The sequence below is a fragment of the Oncorhynchus nerka genome, linkage group LG7, assembly GCF_034236695.1.
Source record: "Oncorhynchus nerka isolate Pitt River linkage group LG7, Oner_Uvic_2.0, whole genome shotgun sequence".
NCBI lineage: Eukaryota > Metazoa > Chordata > Actinopteri > Salmoniformes > Salmonidae > Oncorhynchus > Oncorhynchus nerka.
Genome location: NC_088402.1, coordinates 62546279 through 62571147, shown reverse-complemented (window position 1 = coordinate 62571147; position 24869 = coordinate 62546279). Strand labels below are relative to the sequence as shown.

The window sequence follows — 24869 nt, the reverse complement described above, 5'->3', positions numbered from 1 at the left end:
TTGGTCATTCATCAGGTCGAATCCGGAAACGTATCATTTCGAAAACAAAACGTTTATTATTTCAGTGAAATACGGAACCGTTCTGTATTTTATCTAACGGGTGGCATCCATAAGTCTAAATATTTCTGTTACATTGCACAACCTTCAATGTTATATCATAATAACGTAAAATTCTGGCAAATTAGTTCGCAATGAGCCAGGCAGCCCAAACTGTTGCATATACCCTGACTCTACGTGCAATGAACGCAAGAGAAGTGACACAATTTCACCTGGTTAATTTTGCTTGCTAACCTGGATTTCTTTTAGCTAAATATGCAGATTTAAAAATATATACTTCTGTGTATTGATTTTAAGAAAGGCATTGATGTTTATGGTTAGGTACACATTGGAGCAACGATAAGCACCACAACGATTATATGCAACGCAGGACACACTAGATAAACTAGTAATATCATCAACCATGTGTAGTTAACTAGTGATTATGATTGATTGATTGTTTTTTATAAGATAAGTTTAATGCTAGCTAGCAACTTACCTTGGCTTACTGCATCCGCGTAACAGGCAGTCTCCTCATGAGGCAGGTGGTTAGAGCGTTAGACTAGTTAACGGTAAGGTTGCAAGATTGAATCCCTGAGCTGACAAGGTAAACATCTGTTCTGCCCCTGAACAAGGCAGTTAACCCACTGTTCCTAGGCTGTCATTGAAACTAAGAATGTGTTCTTAACTGACTTGACTAGTTAAATAAAGGTGTAAAAAAAAACTGCGAAATCGGCATCCAAAAACACCGATTTGTTATGAAAACTTGAAATCGGCCCTAATTAATCGGTCGACTTCTAGTAACTAGTGACGACCCATCTTCAGTCAGCTGTTTGTTCACAAAGAAATTCAGCATATTTTCTTTTTATAGTTATGACTTGTTTTTTGTTTTTTTAATGAGCGTCTTCATCCATAACGGTTAGTTATACGGTAATTGTGCCTGTCCTAGTCACACTACCTGCCTTATCCATTTGCTTAAGTGGGTTTCTTCGAGATTAAAGTTTGACAAAATGGCTTTCGACAAACTCTCATTTGTGCTCCCACAGGTTTTGACCTACGCACAGAACTCACCAATATTGGCAATAATCAAATCGTTATATACTATTAACTATGACCATTGTTTGCCTTCCTTTTTCAGGTTTCTATGTTCTAGTCATCATGCCTCTTCACTGCCAACGACCTGGCTGCCCAGAGCTGATGGGGCCTTTCCTGGTCACTCTCCTGGTGCTAATGAACTCTGGAGTCCATAGCCAAGGTACCATGTACTTCATTACTAGTACATCATCACTACTATGTATCAGATCATGTTTGTACCATGTGACCATAGTATTCAATGGATATGTTGCTCTAGCTGTAGAAGCATACAAATCCCCTGGCATTGTGTAACCTCTCTAGACTGACATGTAAGATGTCTGTCTGACATGCAGACTCATGTTAGCAATTACACAAACTCTCAGGACACTAATGTGAACTCATTCACTCCTTTGTGTTGCCCACACACACACACACACTAAGCCGTTTATGTCCGATAATCATATAATATAATAATGACTGGATAATATTATTGGCTGATATTAGTCATAGGTTTAAACAAAACAATTAATTTTGCCAAATTTTTCAGTGTACCTTTTTTTATGTTTCATTATCAGTATGCAACATTACTCCCTCAGAGCTCCCAGTGCAGTGATGACTGATCTCTGGGCTGTTGTTGTTATTCATGGGAGTGCGGGGCATTGACCCCAGTCTCCAGATCCCCTCTGATCCTCTGCCAGAACTAGATGCAGAGACAGTGGGACACTACTAAAGCATTTCCATGTGAACAGAGACCCTTGCCCCTTACCCCTGTCCCAGCCCCCACCTCCCCGAATGAAGACTGTGCCTAAAGTCAGGCATCAACAGTAAGTGCTATGATTCATATCTGCAGTCCTCTACAATGTCTTCGGTTTTCCCCATGACGTTGTGTATAAGGTGCCTTCAAACTGACCTTCAACCTTAGGCCCTAAACGGATTTCCTGTCCCTCTTGCTATCCCAGTGGAGAACACAAGGCCTGCTTTGAGCAGACAGGGGCAGCTGGAGAGGAGAGAGGAGGACAGAGAGTGACACATGAAAGAAGAGGATTGTTGGGAATCCCCGTTGGAAATTATGTAGATGACCTGAAAACAAGAGACTGATTTGATTAGTGAAGGAGGAAGAGGGATTTAATGTCTGAAAAAGGTTTAGAACCTACTAATAAATTCATTTTGGGGGGGAATTTCTTTGATCTTAGAATAGCCCACCACCCCTGCAACCCCCCCACCACCACCCCCCATTGCCAAGTTCACCGCTATACTCGTACCCAGAATCAGTTCCACAGCAGAGAAACAGCTCAGTTGGCCTCTCACAACAAGTAATCACTGCATAGATGTTCATGTTTCAAGTGCCTCGTGTTGATTATGCTTTTGTCTGTGTGAGACAAAAATCAGTTGTTCCAATCCCAAGTTGATTGTTTTGTTCTGTGCTCTGGCGGGTACACGTCTGAATAGCAGTCTGATTGTTGATTTGTCTGATTGATTTGATGTTAGATGTGGACCTATTCCTAACGTGGGTGCGCATATGTGTTGGCTACACTGCAGGGCGTCTGAAGCTGACAGTGCTGTCTCAGGATCGGCTGCAGATGAAGTGGAAGGAGGCTGAAGGGCCGGTCCAGGGATACAAGGTCCGCGTGAAGCCCATCTCAGGTGAGCCAGCAGTACTGGTGTGTAAATCAAATCAAATGTATTTATATAGCCCTTCGTACATCAGCTGATATCTCAAAGTGCTGTACAGAAACCCAGCCTAAAACCCCAAACAGCAAGCAATGCAGGTGTAGAAGCACGGTGGCTAGGAAAAACTCCCTAGAAAGGCCAAAACCTAGGAAGAAACCTAGAGAGGAACCAGGCTATGTGGGGTGGCCAGTCCTCTTCTGGCTGTGCCGGGTGGAGATTATAACAGAACATGGCCAAGATGTTCAAATGTCCATAAATGACCAGCATGGTCGAATAATAATAAGGCAGAACAGTTGAAACTGGAGCAGCAGCACAGTCAGGTGGAAGTTGAAACTGGAACAGCAGCATGGCCAGGTGGACTGGGGACAGCAAGGAGTCATCATGTCAGGTAGTCCTGGGGCATGGTCCTAGGGCTCAGGTCCTCCGAGAGAGAGAAAGAAAGAGAGAATTAGAGAACGCACACTTAGATTCACACAGGACACCGAATAGGACAGGAGAAGTACTCCAGATATAACAAACTGACCCCAGCCCCCCGACACATAAACTACTGCAGCATAAATACTGGAGGCTGAGACAGGAGGGGTCAGGAGACACTGTGGCCCCATCCGAGGACACCCCCGGACAGGGCCAAACAGGAAGGATATAACCCCACCCACTTTGCCAAAGCACAGCCCCCACACCACTAGAGGGATATCTTCAACCACCAACTTACCATCCTGAGACAAGGCTGAGTATAGCCCACAAAGATCTCCGCCACGGCACAACCCAAGGGGGGCGCCAACCCAGACAGGATGGCCACAACAGTGAATCAACCCACTCAGGTGACGCACCCCCTCCAGGGACGGCATGAGAGAGCCCCAGTAAGCCAGTGACTCAGCCCCTGTAATAGGGTTAGAGGCAGAGAATCCCAGTGGAAAGAGGGGAACCGGCCAGGCAGAGACAGCAAGGGCGGTTCGTTGCTCCAGAGCCTTTCCATTCACCTTCCCACTCCTGGGCCAGACTACACTCAATCATATGACCCACTGAAGAGATGAGTCTTCAGTAAAGACTTAAAGGTTGAGACCGAGTTTGCGTCTCTGACATGGGTAGGCAGACCATTCCATAAAAACGGAGCTCTATAGGAGAAAGCCCTGCCTCCAGCTGTTTGCTTAGAAATTCTAGGGACAATTAGGAGGCCTGCGTCTTGTGACCGTAGCGTACGTGTAGGTATGTACGGCAGGACCAAATCAGAGAGATAGGTAGGAGCAAGCCCATGTAATGCTTTGTAGGTTAGCAGTAAAACCTTGAAATCAGCCCTTGCTTTGAAAGGAAGCCAGTGTAGAGAGGCTAGCACTGGAGTAATATGATCACATTTTTTGGTTCTAGTCAGGATTCTAGCAGCCGTATTTAGCACTAACTGAAGTTTATTTAGTGCTTTATCCGGGTAGCCGGAAAATAGAGCATTGCAGTAGTCTAACCTAGAAGTGACAAAAGCATGGATTAATTTTTCTGCATCATTTTTGGACAGAAAGTTTCTGATTTTTGCAATGTTACGTAGATGGAAAAAAGCTGTCCTGGAAATGGTCTTGATATATTCTTCAAAAGAGAGATCAGGGTCCAGAGTAACGCCGAGGTCCTTCACAGTTTTATTTGAGACGACTGTACAACCATTAAGATTAATTGTCAGATTCAACAGAAGATCTCTTTGTTTCTTGGGACCTAGAACAAGCATCTCTGTTTTGTCCGAGTTTAATAGTAGAAAGTTTGCAGCCATGCACTTCCTTATGTCTAAAACAGATGCTTCTAGCGAGGGCAATTTTGGGGCTTCACCATGTTTCATTGAAATGTACAGCTGTGTGTCATCCGCATAGCAGTGAAAGTTTACATTATGTTTTCGAATAACATCCCCAAGAGGTAAAATATATAGTGAAAACAATAGTGGTCCTAAAACGGAACCTTGAGGAACACCGAAATGTACAGTTGATTTGTCAGAGGACAAACCATTCACAGAGACAAACTGATATCTTTCCGACAGATAAGATCTAAACCAGGCCAGAACATGTCCGTGTAGACCAATTTGGGTTTCCAATCTCTCCAAAAGAATGTGGTGATCGATGGTATCAAAAGCAGCACTAAGGTCTAGGAGCACGAGGACAGATGCAGAGCCTCGGTCCGATGCCATTAAAATGTCATTTACCACCTTCACAAGTGCCGTCTCAGTGCTATGATGGGGTCTAAAACCAGACTGAAGCATTTCGTATACATTGTTTGTCTTCAGGAAGGCAGTGAGTTGCTGCGCAACAGCCCTCTCTAAAATTTTTGAGAGGAATGGAAGATTCGATATAGGCCGATAGTTTTTTATATTTTCTGGGTCAAGGTTTGGCTTTTTCAAGAGAGGCTTTATTACTGCCACTTTTAGTGAGTTTGGTACACATCCAGTGGATAGAGAGCCGTTTATTATGTTCAACATAGGAGGGCCAAGCACAGGAAGCAGCTCTTTCAGTAGTTTAGTTGGAATAGGGTCCAGTATGCAGCTTGAAGGTTTAGAGGCCATGATTATTTTCATCATTGTGTCAAGAGATATAGTACTAAAACACTTGAGCGTCTCTCTTGATCCTAGGTCCTGGCAGAGTTGTGCAGACTCGGGACAACTGAGGTTTGGAGGAATACGCAGGTTTAAAGAGGAGTCCGTAATTTGCTTTCTAATAATCATAATCTTTTCCTCAAAGAAGTTCATGAATTTATCACTGCTAAAGTGAAAGTCATCCTCTCTTGGGGAATGCTGCTTTTTAGTTAGCTTTGCGACAGTATCAAAAAGGAATTTCAGATTGTTCTTATTTTCCTCAATTAAGTTAGAAAAATAGGATGATCGAGCAGCAGTAAGGGCTCTTCGGTACTGCACGGTACCGTCCTTCCAAGCTAGTCGGAAGACTTCCAGTTTGGTGTGGCGCCATTTCCGTTCCAATTTTCTGGAAGCTTGCTTCAGAGCTCGGGTATTTTCTGTGTACCAGGGAGCTAGTTTCTTATGAGAATTTTTTTTAGTTTTTAGGGGTGCAACTGCATCTAAGGTATTGCGCAAGGTTAAATTGAGATCCTCAGTTAGGTGGTTAACTGATTTTTGTCCTCTGGCGTCCTTGGGTAGGCGGAAGGAGTCTGGAAGGGCATCAAGGAATCTTTGTGTTGTCTGTGAATTTATAGCACGACTTTTGATGTTCCTTGGTTGGGGTCTGAGCAGATTATTTGTTGCAATTGCAAACGTAATAAAATGGTGGTCCGATAGTCCAGGATTATGAGGAAAAACTTTAAGATCCACAACATTTATTCCATGGGACAAAACTAGGTCCAGCGTATGACTGTGACAGTGAGTGGGTCCAGAGACATGTTGGACAAAACCCACTGAGTCGATGATGGCTCCGAAAGCCTTTTGGAGTGGGTCTGTGGACTTTTCCATGTGAATATTAAAGTCACCAAAGATTAGAATATTATCTGCTATGACTACAAGGTCTGATAGGAATTCAGGGAACTCAGTGAGAAACGCTGTATATGGCCCAGGAGGCCTGTAAACAGTAGCTATAAAAAGTGATTGAGTAGGCTGCATAGATTTCATGACTAGAAGCTCAAAAGACGAAAACGTCATTTTTTTTTTTGTAAATTGAAGTTTGCTATCGTAAATGTTAGCAACACCTCCGCCTTTGCGGGATGCACGGGGGATATGGTCACTAGTGTAGCCAGGAGGTGAGGCCTCATTTAAAACAGTAAATTCATCAGGCTTAAGCCATGTTTCAGTCAGGCCAATCACATCAAGATTATGATCAGTGATTAGTTCATTGACTATAATTGCCTTTGAAGTAAGGGATCTAACATTAAGTAGCCCTATTTTGAGATGTGAGGTATCATGATCTCTTTCAGTAATGACAGGAATGGAGGTGGTCTTTATCCTAGTGAGATTGCTAAGGTGAACACCGCCTTGTACCGCCGTGTACTGTGAGGTTGATTCTAACTAAGAGTTGACAATGTTGGGTCACGATGACTCAAAGCTGGAATCCTTAATGGTGAAACTGTCACGTCTGTTTGCGATATTAAAACAACAAAGAAGTTACTGCAGACAACTAACAGTGTTTTTTTCCCTCTGAAGGCATTGCACGCGCGTTAGAACAGCAGCATGTGTACAGCAGCATATGTGTACAGCATTTTCCTTTTTTTACACTGATTAGCGATGCACCCCACCTCTGGTTTGTCAACAAAACAAAAGCAATAATGGCCATGGGGGGCAGACAGTGATGCTGTTTTCCCCTACGATACTACGGATTACATATTTAACCAAGACCACTTTTTATTTGTTATTTTTTTAAAACATTTATTTAACTAGGCAAGTCGGTTAAGAACAAATTCTTATTTACAATGACGGCCTAGGAACAGTGGGTTAACTGCCTTGTACTTACAGTATATAGAGGCAATTTTAGTGCTGGACTAATGTGCAGTATATTATTACCCAAATGAAAGTGAATTAACTATAGGTAAGTGCCTCCATTTTTTTTCCATTGTATTTCTTTTATTTGCCTGTTTTTGAATGATTTTCCAGAACCCTACGATTTCCCACCCAGCTGCCTGTTCTCCACAATAAAGCTGCCAAGCTGTCCCTCCCACTTAACTCCATGCCATCTGGAGCCAGAGTTGATCAAAGCACTGGCTAGTAAACACCTCCTCACTCTAATTCAGTTGGAAACCGTTCATTGGTCAATCTGACCCAGCCACAGGGTACAAGGGCTGCCCTGCTACTCTGGTTAGCTTGACGTCTCTCCTTTTGTTCTACTTATACAACTCTCTTTTATTTACATTCTCATGTTCTATAATAAATGGGTGTGAAACATTATTTCAAGAGTCTTCCTCATTTGTTTCTCACTGTCATATTATCTTTTATTTTATCTCCAGTTCTCTGTCATAACTGTGTCCAGACAGGTCTGTGATGGTAAGACTCAGAAACGGTTAACAGTGAAACAGACATGAGACATGCCTGCTTACCCTGCAGCTCTCTAGAGGGAGATGAGGAGATAGGGGGGAACAGAGCAAGAGCGGCGGGGACCACTATGAAAGAAGCACAAGGAGACATTAGGGATTTTGGAGAGATGGTGATGATGATGATGAAGAGATGTGGCAGTGGGCTAGAAGAGGGGAAAAGGAGTATAGTATATCTGGCTCAGTTGATGTTGTAAACAAAGCCTCAAGGAACAATTGATATTTTTGATGTTTTGGCTGCTGCAGCGTGAACACACCTGGCTGTGGAGGCTCTCACCTGATAGCTTAGGGAGATATGCTGTGGTTTAGCCAACCACCTTCTGGGTCATGACTCACACATTGTTTTTAATAGAACAGTCGTCTCTCTTCCTTGTCGAGTTGTTGCCTTTTTATGAAAACGCACATCTTTTTTTAATTAATTTTTTTCTTCTTCTACTCACTATCTCTTTCTACCATTTGTTGTGGTAACAGCAGCTGTATGTGTGTCTCTCTGTTTCTCTCTCACTTCTGCAAGAATCTGAGAGACTGTCTGTGATATGTTCGATGTCTCTGTCCTCCAGAGGTACCCCAGCCGGAGCTGATGCTGACGACCACGCGTGGCCGGGCCACAGTGGCAGGTCTGGACTCCAGCCAGGAATACGCCCTCCAGGTCCTAGTGCTCAACGGCACACTGGAGAAACTCATCGCCAAGAGACGCTTCACCAGTAAGAGACGGCAGGGGAGAGGGAGTGTTGAACAGGAAGGAGAGGCGAGGAGGAAGAACCGGGGGGGGGGAATGAATGCAGAGGACTTAAAAGAGGGAGATGAAATGATGTTAGGAGGAATGTAATGGTGGAGGGAGTTTGGAAAGGTGGAGATTAATATTGAGTAGGATTAGTATAGAAGAGGAAGCATAGACTATGAAATGAAGGGTGTGAAGGACAGGAGGAAGATGGATAAAGAGCCAGAGAGGGAGAGTTTACAGTAAGGGGGGGCTGGAGGGAGAGAGTGTTCGATAGAGTGGGAGGTTAGGTGAATGTTTGGAATGACCGTTATGGGGAAATGAGAGCGAGAAGGAAAGAGTAACTGATGTTAGAGAAAGATGACCACTATCTGGAGGAGGAGAGAGTGAAGGGCACAGCAAGGGAGAGCTGTACAGATGCAAAGATCAAGAGTGACGACATAGGCCCTCATGCCCACTAGTGTAGGCCTGTGTCTCATGCCCACCACTGTTGGAATTCTCAAAGCTTTAAGGGAATTTTGCGAATTCCCATAAAAATCGCAGTTGACCTCAGTGGGATTTACCAAATTCACTTTATCTCTGGTCGGTGAACTGGTCATTACAAAGCAACTGTTATTCTCTGTCAGGTAACAACACATTATGCCTGTGGGTTGAAAAAAGCAGCCTTTATAGACCAAACACATTCAGACATTTGCAGTACATTCCCCCCCCCCCCCCCCCCCCCAGTTATTTGGGAATTTCTAAATACCTGTGTGCCTTTGACATCTGAATGTGTGTGAACACTTCCGTATCATTCCATTCCATGTAACCACACACACACACCTATCAGCCTTTCTTTCACAAGGGACTGTCTGTAATTGACATTTTAAGAGTATTCTTGCACAATTACAGGTTGTGATTATTGCGGGAGGGAGACAGAAGCTAGGTTTCCATCCAATTGACGACAGATTTACATGCAAATATTCTAGAATCTGGATAGAAACAATGTGTTAATTTTTCCCTCCAGAGATGTTGCCATCAAATTGACTTGTTGCAGTTTAATGCAGTGCGTGATGTAGTCCACATAAAATGCTTTTTGCTGTTAAATTCCCACTTACCGAATTAAAAAATACAAGTGAAATGGGTTTCCATCGCATTTTCAACACTACTGATGGTTTTCTCACAGAAAAATGTGCGTTTTAGATTGCAAGTGTGCCCACTCTGGTATTGGCATGTCAACAGCGCTGTACATGATGCGATTGTTATTATGGATAACGGAGCAAGATTATTTTTATTTGTCAAACTGCAGCCAAGCCTCAATTATCATGTCACCAGAATAAGACCATCAATATTTATTGTAAAGGAGCATCAAGCTCATCACCTTGCAATTTCACCGCACTGTGAAGTTCATAATTTCTTTCCAGGGGCTCAACTTTGTTTTTAGAAGTTGAGGGGACATAAATTATAATAATTATTATTCAGTTTGATTAACACTCCAAACAGCCTACCCGACCGCTCGGAGGCGTCCGCATGGTCCTAACGCACACCTTTGCCTGGTTTTGTGTCACATTCCAATGATAAACTGGTGGGGACAAAAATGCAATTTCACAATGTGGGGGGACATGTCCCCCCCCCCTGTCCTAGTGAAAGTTGTGCCCATATTTATTTCATCTGTAGCCTAATAAATTGCATGCTTTCCTGAGTCGTAGTGGGAGGACCACACAACATGTCATCGCGTGACTCCCAAGTTTACTTCGATATGATGGTTATTATTTCAATATTTGTGTATAAAAGCATTTCCACCGACACAAAAAGATCCCACCTTGTCTAGTGTATTTTGTTTATGTTGACATTTGGAAGGTTTATGTAAAAAGAATCTGTTTCTGTCAGGCAAATGTCATGACATTTTTTTTATTCAATGTACTTTAGTCGCATAAAAAGGTTGGATGGAAACCTGGTTTATGTAAAAAGCTGTTTTAGGAACAAAATGCCCTTCAAAATATGTTTTATTGCTGCCAGCCTTTCAGTGATAGTGGGTTGCTGTGTCAATGGAAGCGCGTTGGGACAAGTCAGACGTTGGTGTTGACTTGAAAACGTCTGGCTATCATTCAATGATGATCCTAGTCTGGGAGCTCCTTCCTGGCCTCTTCTCAAACCCCCAGCCCCACTTGTTATTTCCATAGAAATGTCATACTTGTTTTCTGTCACACTTACCGTTTTCTCGAGGCAACATTTGCCCTTTTCCCGGCGCTGTGTATGTGCTGCCTTTTATTTTTGTCAAGCTCTGCATAAAATGATATGTTTTACAATGTACAATTATTTTAGATTCATATACTCATCTGCTGCTCCACATTTCTCCTTTCCTTCTCAATTCCGACTCTTTCTCCTCTGCCTCTCCTTCCCGTTCAACCACCGCTGTCATTTCTCTTCCACCATCTTTTCCTCCTTCATTTGTCTCTCCATGGCTCTATTTCCTCTCTTCTGTCCTTCTGCTCTCCTCTCTCTGTCCTGCCAGTTGAGGGCTTGCGAGAGGAGGAGTTGGTCCGTAGTGGCAGTCGTGAACAGCGGCGGAAGGCCCTACCAGGGGGGTCAGGGTCAGGTGAGCTGGATGACCCAATAGAGGCCCTGGTAGCTGTACCCACTGTGGTCTACCATGAGCCGGCAACCACCACCACCACCACTACAGGTAGGGGGTGTTCTCACCCAGGGAGGGCTTTTAGGTCAAAGGATTTTACACTGTAGAGCAGGGCTATTAAAATCTTAACCTACGAGGTCGAGAGTGCCACTGTTTTTCTGTTATACTTGATAATTAATTGAACCTACCTACAGGGATAAATCAGTCTCTGATTATGTTTTTTTGGTCCAGATTTGAATTTGACGGCAATAGAGCAATGCCCAGGAACCTTACTCTGGCCAATAAGCACTGAAGTTAATATAATGGTCATCCTCAATCAGTTCTGCAAGTGATGTGCTGTTACAGGATTTTATGTTCCGAGTGTTATTTCACTTCCTGTTTACTGTTGTAATTGTATACGTCACACTACAGTGCTGTTGGCAAAAGGTATGCATACCATATCTAATATGTTCAGGTCTGATAATTGCTTTGTTTGTGGGTGGCAACAGTGGAACTTAGAGAAAATACAAAACACAACCCCCCCACATCCTCCCCATAGTTGATATTGTGTTCTCCTCTCTGTTTCGCCATGGGCTCTGTCATTATGTGTGTTTAACTGGCAGGGTGGGGGTAGGAGCCTGGAGAGGCGCCTGCGTTGTCACACTAGGTCTGTAATGAGAGCGCTGATGCAGTGCCACAGCTGTAAGCTGCCCTGTCCAGCATGGGAGAGAAACATGGCTGAGAGGCAACAGAGAGTGGACATGGGGTGTGGGCTAAGGGACGGTACAAAGGGGTTTACGAGTTCCCTGTATCTTAACAATGTCTCCGAAGAACTGGAGATGGGATATTACTATGGCCTATTCCTGAATGTTTGTCATCATATCAACTGGTGGCCTGAAATAATTATGCTGTTGGAATTTCTGTCGTAGACGTGGTTTCTCTAACACTACCAACTGTCAAAATTGTGTATCTGTAGAACCTCCAACTACTACAGAAACAACTACCCAGAATAATGAGTTGGTGACAGAGAAGGCTCCCAAAGAGAAGAGGAAGAGGAAGAAAGAGAAGGATCGCTCCAAGGTGGACAATAAGGAGGAGCAGGGGACAACTCAGGGGAAACCAGTAGAGGATGAGAACTCTGACAGGGAGAAAGTCAGGAAGACAATCCCCACCCAGCCTGTCACAGGTACACCAACTCCCATCCATCCCACCGACAGCAAACCGTTTGTAAAAACACTATTATTGTTACTTCAAGATGTACCAGGCAAAATGTTTTTGTTTAAAAAGCCTGTGTATGTATTTTCAGTGTTGTAAGTGAAGTACCTTATTTAGAGCCCATAGTATGCACACTCTTCTAGCGCTAAAGGATAAAGTTAAGTCTGAGAAGAGGAGTTCTGGCGTTACTTTGTCATCCTCAGCACTGCAATCATAGAACAAAATATTCCAGTGAGTGGCAATTTCCGATCTGATGACAGCGTTTCCTGAGGAGGGGAGCACAGAGAGGACAGGATAATGATAGGGCCTCTGGAGCAGAAATGTCCTTGCACTCTCCTGTATTCCTCTGTAACACACACACACACACCTACTACTAATGCATTTTCCTTAGTTTGGATCAGCCAGTTTTCTTGGTTTTAAGTGTTTCTTCGTTAATCCAGTGGTGTCCACTCGGAAGGCCTTTGAGTGTGACACGACCGCAGCCGCTGACGTGGTCATGTTGGTGGACGGCTCCTGGAGCATTGGACGCACCAACTTCAGACGTGTCAGGGACTTCCTGGAGGGTCTAGTCACGCCTTTCCATATCGGCCCAGACAGGGTGCAGATAGGTGAGACACAGCAGACTCTTTCTGCTGAATTAGCGTTTTGGGTTTCTCATGAAAGGGTGTGTGATTTGATCTCATAATTAATATAATAATAAGCCACATATATAAGACGTCCCCGGGCAGATGTCTTTTGATCTTAATGGTTCTGTTTTGTGCACTTTCTTTCATCTAAATCCTGGTGGTTTTGGCCCCTTTCCTGTTTCTGCAGCTGTAAATACTCGACCTATAACAGTACTCTCCTCTGTTAGGTTTTTACTTCCCGGGACACCAATAACTGTCGTGTGGAGTGATATTACCAGTTTATTGCCCCTCCGTTTCCCCAGCCCTTTCTCAGTACAGTGGAGACCCTCGCACTGAGTGGCAGCTCAACAACTTCACTACCAAAGAGCAACTGCTGGAGGCCGTCAGGAACTTCAGATACAAGGGCGGCAACACCTTCACGGGCCAGGCTCTGCTGCATGTCCTGGAGGAGAACCTGAGACACGAGTCGGGGGCGAGGCCGGACACCCCTCGTATCCTGATCCTCCTGACGGATGGGAAGTCGCAGGACGACGCCATCGCTGCAGCCAACCGGCTGAAGAACACCGGCGTGGAGATCATCGCCGTAGGTGAGATCTACCCTGGTGGTGCAGCCTGTTACTCTTGAGGGTTTAGTTTGCATAATGGAGAGTACCGGAAGTACAGGAGTTTGTGTGGCTTTGTTTGTTTGTTTTTTGCATGTTATTTATGCTTGGTTGTGTTTGTCAGTAATTTGTGTGTCTGTTCAGGAATGTATAGCCGTGTGAAATAAGGACTGTGCCTGTGTCTTTCAGGTGTAAAGAACGCAGACGAATCAGAGCTGAGGCAGGTGGCGTCTGAGCCTCTGGAGATCAACGTCTACAATGTGAATGACTTCCCTCTGCTCAGCAAACTGGTGGACCGACTGGTGCACATCCTCTGTGGGAAGATAGAGGAGCGCAGCATTGCTAAGAGTGAGTTTAGTATTTCAGTACATTCATCCGTATGTTTATACAAACTCTTACGAAACGCTCTTTCTGTGAGGAAATACCAAGTAGTTTCCTCATTCACTGCGTAGGAAACGAAAGGCCGACAGAGGACCCTGTGCTCTACTACCCAAGCCCCACAGACCTGGAGTTCTCTGAGCTGGGCCCCAGGGAGGTGCAGCTGAGCTGGACTGGACCTACCCGACCTGTCCTGCAGTACAGAGTGGTGTTCCACAGCGCCGAGGGACGGAGCCCACAGGAGGTCCGAGATGGACAGAATGTTCTCATGAATGTCTGCATTTACAAGTCATTGCAGTTATGAAGCTCAAGATCTTTTGTCATGGAAATAAATCAGTTGTGTCAACATGTAGCTATTTGGTGATTTTGGCTGTGAGTGACTTGGATCTGTGTGGCGTCTGTGTTCAGGTGGTTGTGAATGGGACCGTCTCCAGTGTTCTGCTGGGTGGACTCTCCTCCCAGACCCACTACCACATATCAATCTTTCCTGTCTACGATGACAACGTTGGTCTGGCCCTCAGAGGGACCATCACCACATGTAAGGCAGAACCCATCTGCCACATTTCTCACACATCATGTACTTCATAATGCAAATAACTCGACGAAACCGTGGAAATCATTTCTGATACATTCTCTCTACCGTGGAAATAACTTCTGATACATTCCCTCTACCGTGGAAATAACTTCTGATACATTCCCTCTACCGTCTCCTTCTCTCCTCCTGGATCATCAGTGCCCCTGGCCATGCCGGAGGGTCTGGAGGTGACCCCCTCGTCCCCCAGCAGTCTGAGGGTGCGTTGGGGTGCCACCGCGGGGGCTACTCAGTATATGGTTCTCTACTCCTCCCTCAGCCACGGAGAGCCCGACGATGCCAAGGAGGTGAGGTTACTGGAGGACGGCAGAGTGACGTGTGTAATATGTTGATGTGTTTGTTAGGATCATTTTGTGTATTAAATCCCTGTCCCAGGTGAAGTTTGGGGCAGACCAGACTGATGTGATGCTGGGTGGTCTGATACCAGTGACAGACTACTCTGTCACCCTGTATGCCCTGTATGACGAGGACCCCAGTGACCCTGTCACCGCTATCGCCACCACATGTGAGGATGTTATCACTGCTTATTATTAATTAACATTCAATCCATTTATTTTATTTTTCTGTGTGTCATTTTTTTTTCCCCATCCAACTTCCTCATCCCCATACTGTTATTTTTTATGTATTTATTTTTTTGCTCCTTTGTATCCCAGTATCTCTACTTGCACATTCATCTATCACTCCAGTGTTTAATTACTAAATTGTAGTTATTTCGCTACTATGGCCTATTTATTGCCTTACCTCCCTTATCCTACCACATTTACACACACTGTATATAGACTTTTTCTCTATTGTGTTATTGTTTGTTTATTCTATGTGTAACTCTGTGTTGTTGTTTGTGTCGCACTGCTTTGCTTTATCTTGGCCAGGTCGCAGTTGTAAATGAGAACTTGTTCTCAACTGGCCTACCTGGTGAAATAAAAATATTTTCTACTCTCTCTCTTTCTCTGTAGACCCGTTGCCCTCCCCCGTCAGTATGCAGTTTCCCAAGGTGAGCCACAGCATGGTCAGGGTCAGCTGGGTTCCTGGAGTGGTTGATGTTCCCGGTCACAGAATCACCTGCAGCACCAACCATGGCAGTGACGTCAAACAGGTGCTCACCATTTAACTACTGTGGAATAAAACATACACTACTCAATAAATATGTTTTATTTATTATTATTTATTATCCCGTACGGGCTCGGGAGAGACGAAGGTCGAAAGCCATGCGTCCTCCGAAACACAACCTAACCAAGCCGCACTGCTTCTTAACACAGCGCGCATCCAACCCGAAAGCCAGCCGCACCAATGTGTCGGAGGAAACACTGTGCACCTGGTGACCTGGTTAGCGTGCACTGCGCCCGACCTGCCACAGGAGTCGCTAGTGCGCGATGAGACAAGGATATCCCTACTGGCCAAACCCTCCCGGTCACGGCTGGCTGCGACAGAGCCTGGGCTCGAACCCAGAGTCTCTGATGGCACAGCTAGCACTGCGATGCAGTGCCTTAGACCACTGCGCCACCCGGGAGGCAATATGTTTTATTATAAGATATTTCCTTGATTCATTAATTTAGTATCTCCTTCTTTCTGTCTGTCACTTTCCCACTCGCCTCTTTTCTCTCCAGGTGGAGGTGACAGGTGTGAACTCAGTGCTGCTACAGAACCTGTCCTCTCTGTCTAGATACTTGGTGTCGGTGCAGTCACAGTATGAGCAGGGCCTGTCCTCACCGCTCACAGCCAACGTCACCACATGTAAGATCATGAAACCTAGCACGTCACACACACATTTCCACATCCATACATGACCTGTGCATATGACAGAGATTGTTGTTTCTCCCTCCCCTCTGCCCCTCTCTCTGTGTCTCTCTGTCAGTGAGGGTACCAGCCCCCTCTGATCTCCGAGTCACAAACTTCTCAGGAAGTGACATCACAGTTCGATGGGAGTCAGCCGCCGATGACGTTGTCTCCTACCTGATTAAATGGATCTCACTCAGTGGAGGGGACCTCAGACAGGTATGTGGAGGAACCTCGGCTTGTCTGTTAAATCTAGTAAGACGCGCCATATTTCATTGCCAATTCGACGCTGTGTTGCATGGATTTTAGTGTTACATTTGCTGTGTGTGTTTCAGTTGAGGGTGGATGGGGACAGCGAGGGGGCCATATTGGAGGGGGTGCAGGACGATAAGGAGTATCAGATTTCACTGTCTGCCCTCTACGCCGATGGAGCACAGAGTGAGGCAGTGGCTATACGATACAGCACCTGTGAGTTCAAAATGCACACATTGTCACAGACCTGGAGATATTAATCTCATCAATATGTAATATTGGGATGTAAAGGTTGTAGTTCTCAGCTTAAAGAGCACGCGTTAATGTGTCCTAGTGTCAGGTGGCGGCCCTTCCAGTGTGTCCATCTCAGAGGAGACTGCAGTCAGTCTCCTGGTGAGCTGGGTTCCTCCCAACGCCCATGTACTGCAATACCATGTCTCCTACACCGCCCTGACGGGAGGAGAGACACAGGAGAGCACTGTGAGTAACACACACACACACACACACACAGGTCAGGTTAGGTTGGTTGTTACAGTGTTATGCCTCTGCAGGTGTTAGTTTCAGGCAGCGAGAGACGAACATTGCTGCAGACCCTGCTACCGGACACACGCTACAGCATCCTGGTCACTGCGGAGTATCGCAACCGAGAGGGAGGGAGCGCCTCCGCACAGGGCAAGACCAGTGAGTCACTTACACACCAACTGTCATTAATAGTCGATCACCTGTGAATGCATGGTCTCGCGTGCTCTAGTGTACGCAGACACTAGAGTTGTCTCTCCATGTCTGTTCCTCCAGTCAGTCTGCGAGTGAGCAGTGTCAGTGTGATGAGGTCTGATCACTCCAGTATCTGCGTGTCTTGGAGGCCTGTTTCAGCAGTCAGCGGTTACCGCATTGCCATCCAGTCTTTCAAAGGTAACGAGACCTTTTCTAGCACATCTCGAAGTGACACGGGTAGTCGGGGTTCTTGGTTTTGGAGCTACCATCCATCGCTGTTTCTTACAAGGATATTGTGTGTGGCGTATGTTTTTCTCTATGTCCCTACTGTGTTTGGGAGCCCAGACAAGCAGACAAAGCAGGAGATAGTGGATGCATCAAGCAGCAGCTACTGTTTCACTGAGCTGGAGCCAGAGACTGTGTACCGCATCAGTGTGCACTCCCGCCTCGACACTGTAGAGGGAGCTGCCGTCTCCATTCTCCACCCCACAGGTCTGTATACCATCAGCATTGGGAGAGGGGGATACCTTGTCAGTTGTACAACTGAATGCCTTCAACTGAAATGTGTCTTCCGCATTTAACCCAACCCCTCTGAATCAGAGCGGTGCGGGGGGCTGCCTTAATCGACATCCACGTCTTCGGCGCCCGGGGAACAGTGGGTTAACTGCCTTGCTCAGGGGCAGAACGACCGATGTTTACCTTGTCAGCTCGGGGATTGATTGTAGATGTAAACAGATCACTGGGGTACAATCCTCTTGGTGGGAAACACTCTCAATGTAACATTACACATTCATGAAAGTAGAACCAGATAGAAGTATTGAGCATTTGGATTTTGATCCCGACAGCATCGTCCCCAGCCAGAATCCCCATTCATCCCAGACTGCACCCAATTCGCAATGAAGGTACTTCTTTATATTATAGTTAATTGTACAGAACAGAGCTATATTGACAGTGCTGTGACATACCTTTGTTTGTGATTAAACACTGCCCTCTTGTGTTACAGTTTGCCCTGAGGTGACCATCAGAAACAGCATTGTAAAAGGTAAGGAAATGATGTTTGTAAAGTAAAGAGCTTTTGTCATATACGCATGGGTGTGTGAGAGTCTGTGTGTGTTTCTGCACCAGGGTTCGATATGATGGAGGCTTTTGGTCTCACCCAGAGGGCTCACTCATCTGTGGAGGGGGTGGCTGCTGAGCCTTTTGTCTTCAATACTCGACACACCTATACTGTGTACAGAGACATCCAACTGACTCAGAGCACAGGGTGAGACATTTACACAGGCAAACACACACACACACACACACACAGGTCACTTATCTCTATATTGTCCCATCCACAGATTCATCCACCCAGCAGGCTTTTCCCCAGAGCACACCATCAGTATAGCTTTCCGTCTGCTACAGGACACCCCCAGGGAGCCCTTTGCCCTCTGGCAACTCACCGACAACGACTTCCAGCCCAAGATGGGCGTGGTGCTGGACCGTGAGTCTGAGGAGAGGGGTGGGGTTGAGGACTGCCATTTTGAGGGATTTGTAGTTTTTACTGTTTGTTGTGCTCAGGGATCTCACTAAATTTGCTTCAGTCATCCTGAGCGACTTACAATTAGTGCATTCATGTTAAGATTGCTAGGTGTGACAACAATACATCACAGTACATTTTCACTCAAGAAAGTATTTATTAGCAAAATCAGTGCCAGCAGGAAAATACCTTTTTTTTGTGTGTGTGTTTGTGTGTGTGTGTGTGTGTGTGGGGGGGGGGGGGGGGGTTAGGGGCACTGAGTTATTTCTGACACTCTTCAAAGGGGTAGGGACTCCGCGGTCTGACATTAGGGGGAAGATTGTTTACTCATCATACGGTGGATCATTTCCCCCAAAAAACTGTTTTTCATCTCCCCTCCCTTCTCTGTCTCTCTCCTTTCTCTCTCTGTGGCCCCCAGCTGTGAGCAAACTGTTGCTGTACTTCAGTCTGGACTACAGAGGTGAGGTTCAGGAGCTCACCTTCGACCAGCCACAGGTCCACAGGCTGTTCTACGGAAGCTTCCACAAGGTGAACGAGAGAGAAAATATTTGATAAATAGAAGGAAGAAAGGGGGAGAGAAAACAAGGACGAGGGGCAGTTCAACATCAAGACAATGCTGAGTTTTAGATGGTGATTAGAGAATGTGACCATGGATATAGAACTCTAATATATTGTCTATGGTTGTGACATACAGCACGAGTTGTTCTAACACACCCTTCTGTCCTGTGATTGGCAGATCCACCTGTCTATCAGCCAGGTGAGCGTATCCCTGTCTGTGGACTGCCAGCATGTGGGTGAGAGGCCCGCACGGCCACTGGGGACTCTGCCCACCGACGGTTTTGAGACACTGGGCAAACTGATGAAGACCCGTGGACCACACAGCGGCTCTGCCCCGGTTAGTTGGAACAGAACTGTTACTTTGACCCACACATAACATAAACTGTAGTAACCAGACTCTTTTTTTTTTTTTTTTTGCCTCCTCCAGTTCCAGCTACAGTCCTTTGAGATTGTGTGCAACACCACCTGGGCATTAGAGGACACCTGCTGTGATTTGCCAGGCCTGGTTAGTGACAAACAGTAACTCTATTGAAGGTCATGGGGAAATGAATAAATACCGGCGTCTAGAGGAATATGGAGTTAATGAATGTATTAGAAGCGGAGTGCATGAATGTATCTGGCGTCCTGCCCTGAATATCACTGTAACTTCATTGACTGTAATGCTGCCTGTGTGACTATCTCAGAGGGATGAGGAGAGCTGCCCCGCCCCTGCCTATGCCTGCACCTGTACCTCCGACATACCTGGAGCTCCTGGGGTCATGGGTCCTCCTGTGAGTCACAGTGTTACGTTATGATTTAAAGCAGAATAAATTGATTCAATTAACTGTAATGTAGTTGTGAAGTGATTAGCAATTGCAATGATTTCATGACTGATCCTAAGATTATTATGCAACAATCCTTGTCCCTGTGTTTGTTTAGGGCAAACCGGGTCCTCGTGGAGAAAAGGGTGAAAAGGGAGAGGAGGGCCAAAAGGTCAGAGGTCTTGACACTTGTGAAGCCGATACAGAAGCGCCTGAACAGTTCACTATACACAGCTGAACTCCATCTGTATTGCACCATAGCCTATTTTCACATGTACTGTACATCATCATGTTTGTCAGAATGTGACGGTGACAGATTTTCCTATATTTGAACCTCTGTTCACCACTCCTGTTTTTCTCAGGGTGAGATAGGCCCTTCAGGGAAAATGGGGTCAGAAGGAGTTCTTGGGCCCCTGGGAAATCGAGGCCCTCGGGGATTGACAGTTCAGGGCAAAGTGGTGGGTCTATTGTAAATTATTCTTTTAGAGCATCCTTATTGCTCTCCATGTTTAGAACGTGCTACATTGCTTTTTAAATGCATCTATCATGTGTGCCCTTTTTGAATTGGAAACATATGTTGTTGTGATCAATTGTGCAATGTCAGCATATTGCAGATCTGTGCCGTGTTATTCTGTGATTACAACAATATGTATCACTTTTGACCTCTGTGTCCGTTCCGTCTCTACAGGGACCTCCAGGGGCTCGGGGTGTGAAGGGGGAGGTGGGAAAGCCAGGTGGGCAGGTGAGTCTGATTTACAACATTCCCATTGAATAAACAGAACAGGATATCATTTTGATTTGACCTGTCTTCCAACATTTGATCCACTGTGCTGTAGTTTACATTATGGTTTTCTTCTTTGATCCCTCCACTTTCCTTCCTTCTCCTTCCCTTCCCTATCATCTCCTCCCCTCCTCCATCCGCATCCCTGTGTTTCTCTAGGGTTTACCAGGTCCTCCTGGACCCAAAGGGAACGAAGGAGCCCCAGGCCCCAAGGTGAGCTCAATCTCAACCCTTATTCAAACACGTTCCACAAACCATGCCTGGAGCTCAAGACTCCAAGTGTTTGTATTATTAGTTATGTGTATCAGTCTGAAGCCAGCTCTGACCCTGACCTTTGCCTCCCCGGTGTTTTTCAGGGCATCAGAGGAGTTGAGGGGAACATGGGCGGACCAGGGATTACTGGACCTAGGGTAAGAGTGGGGTGAATGTCAAGCAGAGACAGACTTGTCATTGCTTTTCTAGTGATCTCTCTATTGCTCCTCCCCTAATCCACCCATCTGTGTTGTCAGGGTTTCCAGGGTATGCCAGGACACCCAGGGGTTGTTGGAGAGAGGGGACCTTTAGGGGGGGTGGGGCCGACCGTAAGTACTGAGGCACAAACGGAGCTTCATACCCTGGGACTGTCGCATCCAATATACTGTTGAAAACGACAATCACGCCATCACACAATTTCAGTATGCTCAATGTTAACTCATTCAGTGATGATCCATTGTCTGAGGTGAACCAAATTGTATTCGTAGCGATAATGGTTATCAACTAGTTCATCGTAGTTTCCCTTTCTATTAACAGGGTCTTCCTGGGAATAAAGGTGAAAGGGGAGAGAAGGTACATTTTTATCATGCAAGAAAATGTGTTTGTGCTCTCTTGGCCCATTGATTGACAGACATGCTCTGTGTTTTAGGGAGAGCCTCAGTCCATGGCAATGATCTTCCAGCTGGTCACACAGGCCTGTGAGCAACTGGTGCACAGTATGTACTGCAATGCTGTACTTGTGTTAATGTAAGGTGATGTTTGAGGGAGTGCACATGGTTGTGTATCTGTGTAGACTTATTCACGATTGTTTTTCAGACGAGGTGCTGAAGCTGGATTTGTTCCTGAATGAGATGAGCCGCAAGCCTGTGCCCATTGAGGAGCCAGTGGGTCCCCCAGGAGAGCCTGGTATACCAGGGGGAAAGGGCCCACCAGGACAGAGGGGGAACCAGGGAAGACTGGGAACTAGTGGGGAACCAGGGAAGTCTGGATACCCAGGAGAGCAGGGTGAGGCCTTGGGTTTTACACGGTGGTGGTGGTGGTGGTATGTATTCAGTCCTGGTCAGACTTCTTACGTGATAAGTGTCTCTCATCAGTGGTTCCTTCTTTCCTTCAGGACGTAGAGGTGCCCCCGGGGAGAAAGGCAGCTTAGGGCCCAATGTCCAGGGACCACAGGGAATCAAAGGATTTGCAGGTACACTCATCAGCTCTGTCTCTATGAGCAGAAAAATCAAGAAACGGTAATTGAAAAGTTTAATTGCTGCTGTCAACTTAATGATTAGGGTTTTTTGTGATTGTGTTTGTGCAGGTCTCCCAGGAGAGGCCAAGCTGGGCAGTCCCGGCCCTAGAGGAGAGGATGGCCAGACGGGACCTCCGGGCATCGCAGGAGCATTCGGGCAGGCAGGAGAGATCGGTCCCCCTGGTGTTTGTGATAGCAGTGGCTGTCATAGAGGTGCTCAGACACAAGCAGGTACAACAGCCATATCTAGGACCATTTACAGTAAATATTTCCATATTGAAGATATTACCATGCTATTTTACTGTTTTGACGGCATGCCATTTTTCAGAGGACCCATATTTTGGATACCAGCCTTGAGCACACAGTGGAAGCTGAATTTTCTTGTGACATTGTGGTCCAGCTCCTGTCATCTCTTTCATTTTAAGTGGCCATAGAGCACTTGTGCCATTAGACCTGATGGACAGACTGGGACTGGAGCTGACGAAGCACCACAGTGGAGCAGGTTTGGTGCATTGGAGCTCGTCAGTGACTCAGAGACACATGGGCCACTATTAAGGGGAAAAGGAAGTTGACATGGTGCCTCTTCTTCACTTCTCCTTCTCATGAAACACAAATATATCAAGTGTTTCCACTTACATGAAAACTGATGAAAAGTACATTTTTAAGTATTTGAATAGGTCCTACCTGTTAATAAACTCGCTAACATATTGTAAAGGCCTATGTTTTAATGGAGGCTATGTAGTGGATATTTTGGTAGACAGTAGGCCTGTTATAGTTAACTGATGTATGTTACGACCTTCGCACTGAAAATGTTAAATCTGCTCCTTACTATGTCCATGTTTTTGTACTCATGCACTGTAACATATTACATGTTAAGCATAAATTCAAATATGGTTACTATCTGTAGCTTTTATTATATTTTTTTATACCTAAACTGCCTCAAAATGTTAATCCAAAGAGTTAATTTTGTATAAAAAAAAACTATATTTTGTTTCAAACAAATTATATACTGTGAGAATGTCTTAATTATTTTATAGATATATAGATATACTGTATATGATAAATTGAATCTTGTTATTCTCATTATACACTAACATGCAGATTTCCTGTATTACATTTTGTATTTTGTCTCACAGGAAAGCCCTGTTTACAATTCCTGCTTCATGTGTGTAAACGGCCATTGGCAGTTGAAATGTTGCCATGTGTTCTTGAAAACATTTGATGTGTTACTTTTTTTCTACTCCGAAGTGTGTGTGTGTGTGTGTGTGTGTGAGAGAGAGAGCGCGCGCATGAGAGACCAGCATTAGACCAGCTTCTACATAAATATGGTAGTCTAAATACTTAAACAGCAGGAAGACAATTGAGAGTAATAAAATCATGACCTAAAAAACTAAACTTGCCTGAACTCTTTTTTTTCTTCTTAATCCCTAAACAGTGGACCACTTGACTGTAATGAGATAATGATTATATACTGCAAGACAATGGAAGATGGGCTACTGTTACTGGTGAATTGAATTGAATATTGGCATGATCTGTATTCTCCATTATAAACTGTATGGTTCAAGTCCTGAATGCTGATTGGCTGACATACCACAGATGTGACAAAACATTTATTTTTACTTCTGTTAATATGTTGGTAACCAGTTTATAATAGCAATAAGGCACCTCAGGGGGTTGTGGTATATGGCCAATATACCATGGCTAAGGGCTGTATTCAGGCACTCCGCGATGCATCTTTGAACAGGCATTAGCCGTGGTATATTTGCCATATACCACACACCCTAATGCCTTATTGCTTAAATATACCTTGTCAATTATATGTTATGCAAAAGCTCGGATGCAGAGTAGCCCACGTTTTACCAGCATGGAGAGGCCAGAGAAAGTCAGACTAGTAAATTGGGCCAAGGAACCGAAGTTGGTATTGGGTGAAGGCCATCCGCAATACAGCAGATGAAGGCGCGGCATGAGCGTGGAGAACGGATAGAAGTGGTTATGGACAGCTAGGAACAATAAGAGCCAAGTGTATAGGGAAGGTGAGGAAGAACGGCTCCAAATAGGCCGACAAACCGTACCCTGCTGTCTCGGATGGAAGTTGAACCCTGACAAGAGTGGGGATGAATTACTTGCGGTGGCAGGTGTCGTGAAGACTGACCTCCAAGTCCGAGCCTCACCCCAATGGTCATGCAAAGTAGTGATGCGAGGGTTGACTCAACCTGCAGTCACGGCAGGTTTAAGGTCAAGAAATATAGTGTGTGGATAAAGGGAGTATGGGTGGCGAGCAGGTTGAATAAAAATAAAATCTTTAAAAAATCCCTGAATGTATAATTATTGTGCAATTTTTATCTATAGCCTACACTGAGTTTTTCATTCATTATTTTGTTGCAATTGTGGTGGGGATCATAATCCTGAGTTCCTGGAGTGCCCTGTAAGGGTGAAGGAGATTGAGATGGGGATGATGATCCTGAGTTCCTGGAGTGCCC

At 45.3% G+C, this 24869-nt stretch overlaps 1 protein-coding gene across 2 annotated transcripts in view; it reads left to right on the top strand.

The window, feature by feature from the left end:
* Window positions 1-23778, top strand: part of LOC115132142 (collagen alpha-1(XX) chain) — a 39756-nt gene extending 15978 nt beyond the window's left edge. Inside the window, exons 2-41 of one of the 2 annotated variants that reach the window (XM_029664422.2) lie at window positions 1175-1291; window positions 2650-2754; window positions 8337-8480; window positions 10992-11162; window positions 12067-12276; window positions 12746-12913; window positions 13234-13518; window positions 13723-13881; window positions 13986-14155; window positions 14320-14449; window positions 14645-14790; window positions 14879-15008; window positions 15457-15596; window positions 16108-16234; window positions 16356-16495; window positions 16612-16744; window positions 16863-17008; window positions 17080-17209; window positions 17324-17440; window positions 17588-17734; window positions 18088-18144; window positions 18246-18284; window positions 18368-18506; window positions 18583-18725; window positions 19180-19289; window positions 19498-19656; window positions 19747-19824; window positions 20003-20089; window positions 20238-20291; window positions 20482-20577; window positions 20808-20861; window positions 21060-21113; window positions 21257-21310; window positions 21410-21481; window positions 21690-21725; window positions 21802-21868; window positions 21969-22157; window positions 22267-22344; window positions 22459-22620; window positions 22815-23778. In XM_029664422.2, the coding sequence (XP_029520282.1) occupies window positions 1195-1291; window positions 2650-2754; window positions 8337-8480; window positions 10992-11162; window positions 12067-12276; window positions 12746-12913; window positions 13234-13518; window positions 13723-13881; window positions 13986-14155; window positions 14320-14449; window positions 14645-14790; window positions 14879-15008; window positions 15457-15596; window positions 16108-16234; window positions 16356-16495; window positions 16612-16744; window positions 16863-17008; window positions 17080-17209; window positions 17324-17440; window positions 17588-17734; window positions 18088-18144; window positions 18246-18284; window positions 18368-18506; window positions 18583-18725; window positions 19180-19289; window positions 19498-19656; window positions 19747-19824; window positions 20003-20089; window positions 20238-20291; window positions 20482-20577; window positions 20808-20861; window positions 21060-21113; window positions 21257-21310; window positions 21410-21481; window positions 21690-21725; window positions 21802-21868; window positions 21969-22157; window positions 22267-22344; window positions 22459-22620; window positions 22815-22840 (4749 nt within the window). In that variant the 5' untranslated portion in view covers window positions 1175-1194 and the 3' untranslated portion in view covers window positions 22841-23778. Of the gene's footprint in view, window positions 1-1174; window positions 1292-2649; window positions 2755-8336; window positions 8481-10991; window positions 11163-12066; window positions 12277-12745; window positions 12914-13233; window positions 13519-13722; window positions 13882-13985; window positions 14156-14319; window positions 14450-14644; window positions 14791-14878; window positions 15009-15456; window positions 15597-16107; window positions 16235-16355; window positions 16496-16611; window positions 16745-16862; window positions 17009-17079; window positions 17210-17323; window positions 17441-17587; window positions 17735-18087; window positions 18145-18245; window positions 18285-18367; window positions 18507-18582; window positions 18726-19179; window positions 19290-19497; window positions 19657-19746; window positions 19825-20002; window positions 20090-20237; window positions 20292-20481; window positions 20578-20807; window positions 20862-21059; window positions 21114-21256; window positions 21311-21409; window positions 21482-21689; window positions 21726-21801; window positions 21869-21968; window positions 22158-22266; window positions 22345-22458; window positions 22621-22717 lie in introns of both variants that reach the window. The other variant, XM_029664421.2, reaches the window with a different exon arrangement.
* The last annotated feature ends 1091 nt before the right edge of the window (window positions 23779-24869 follow it).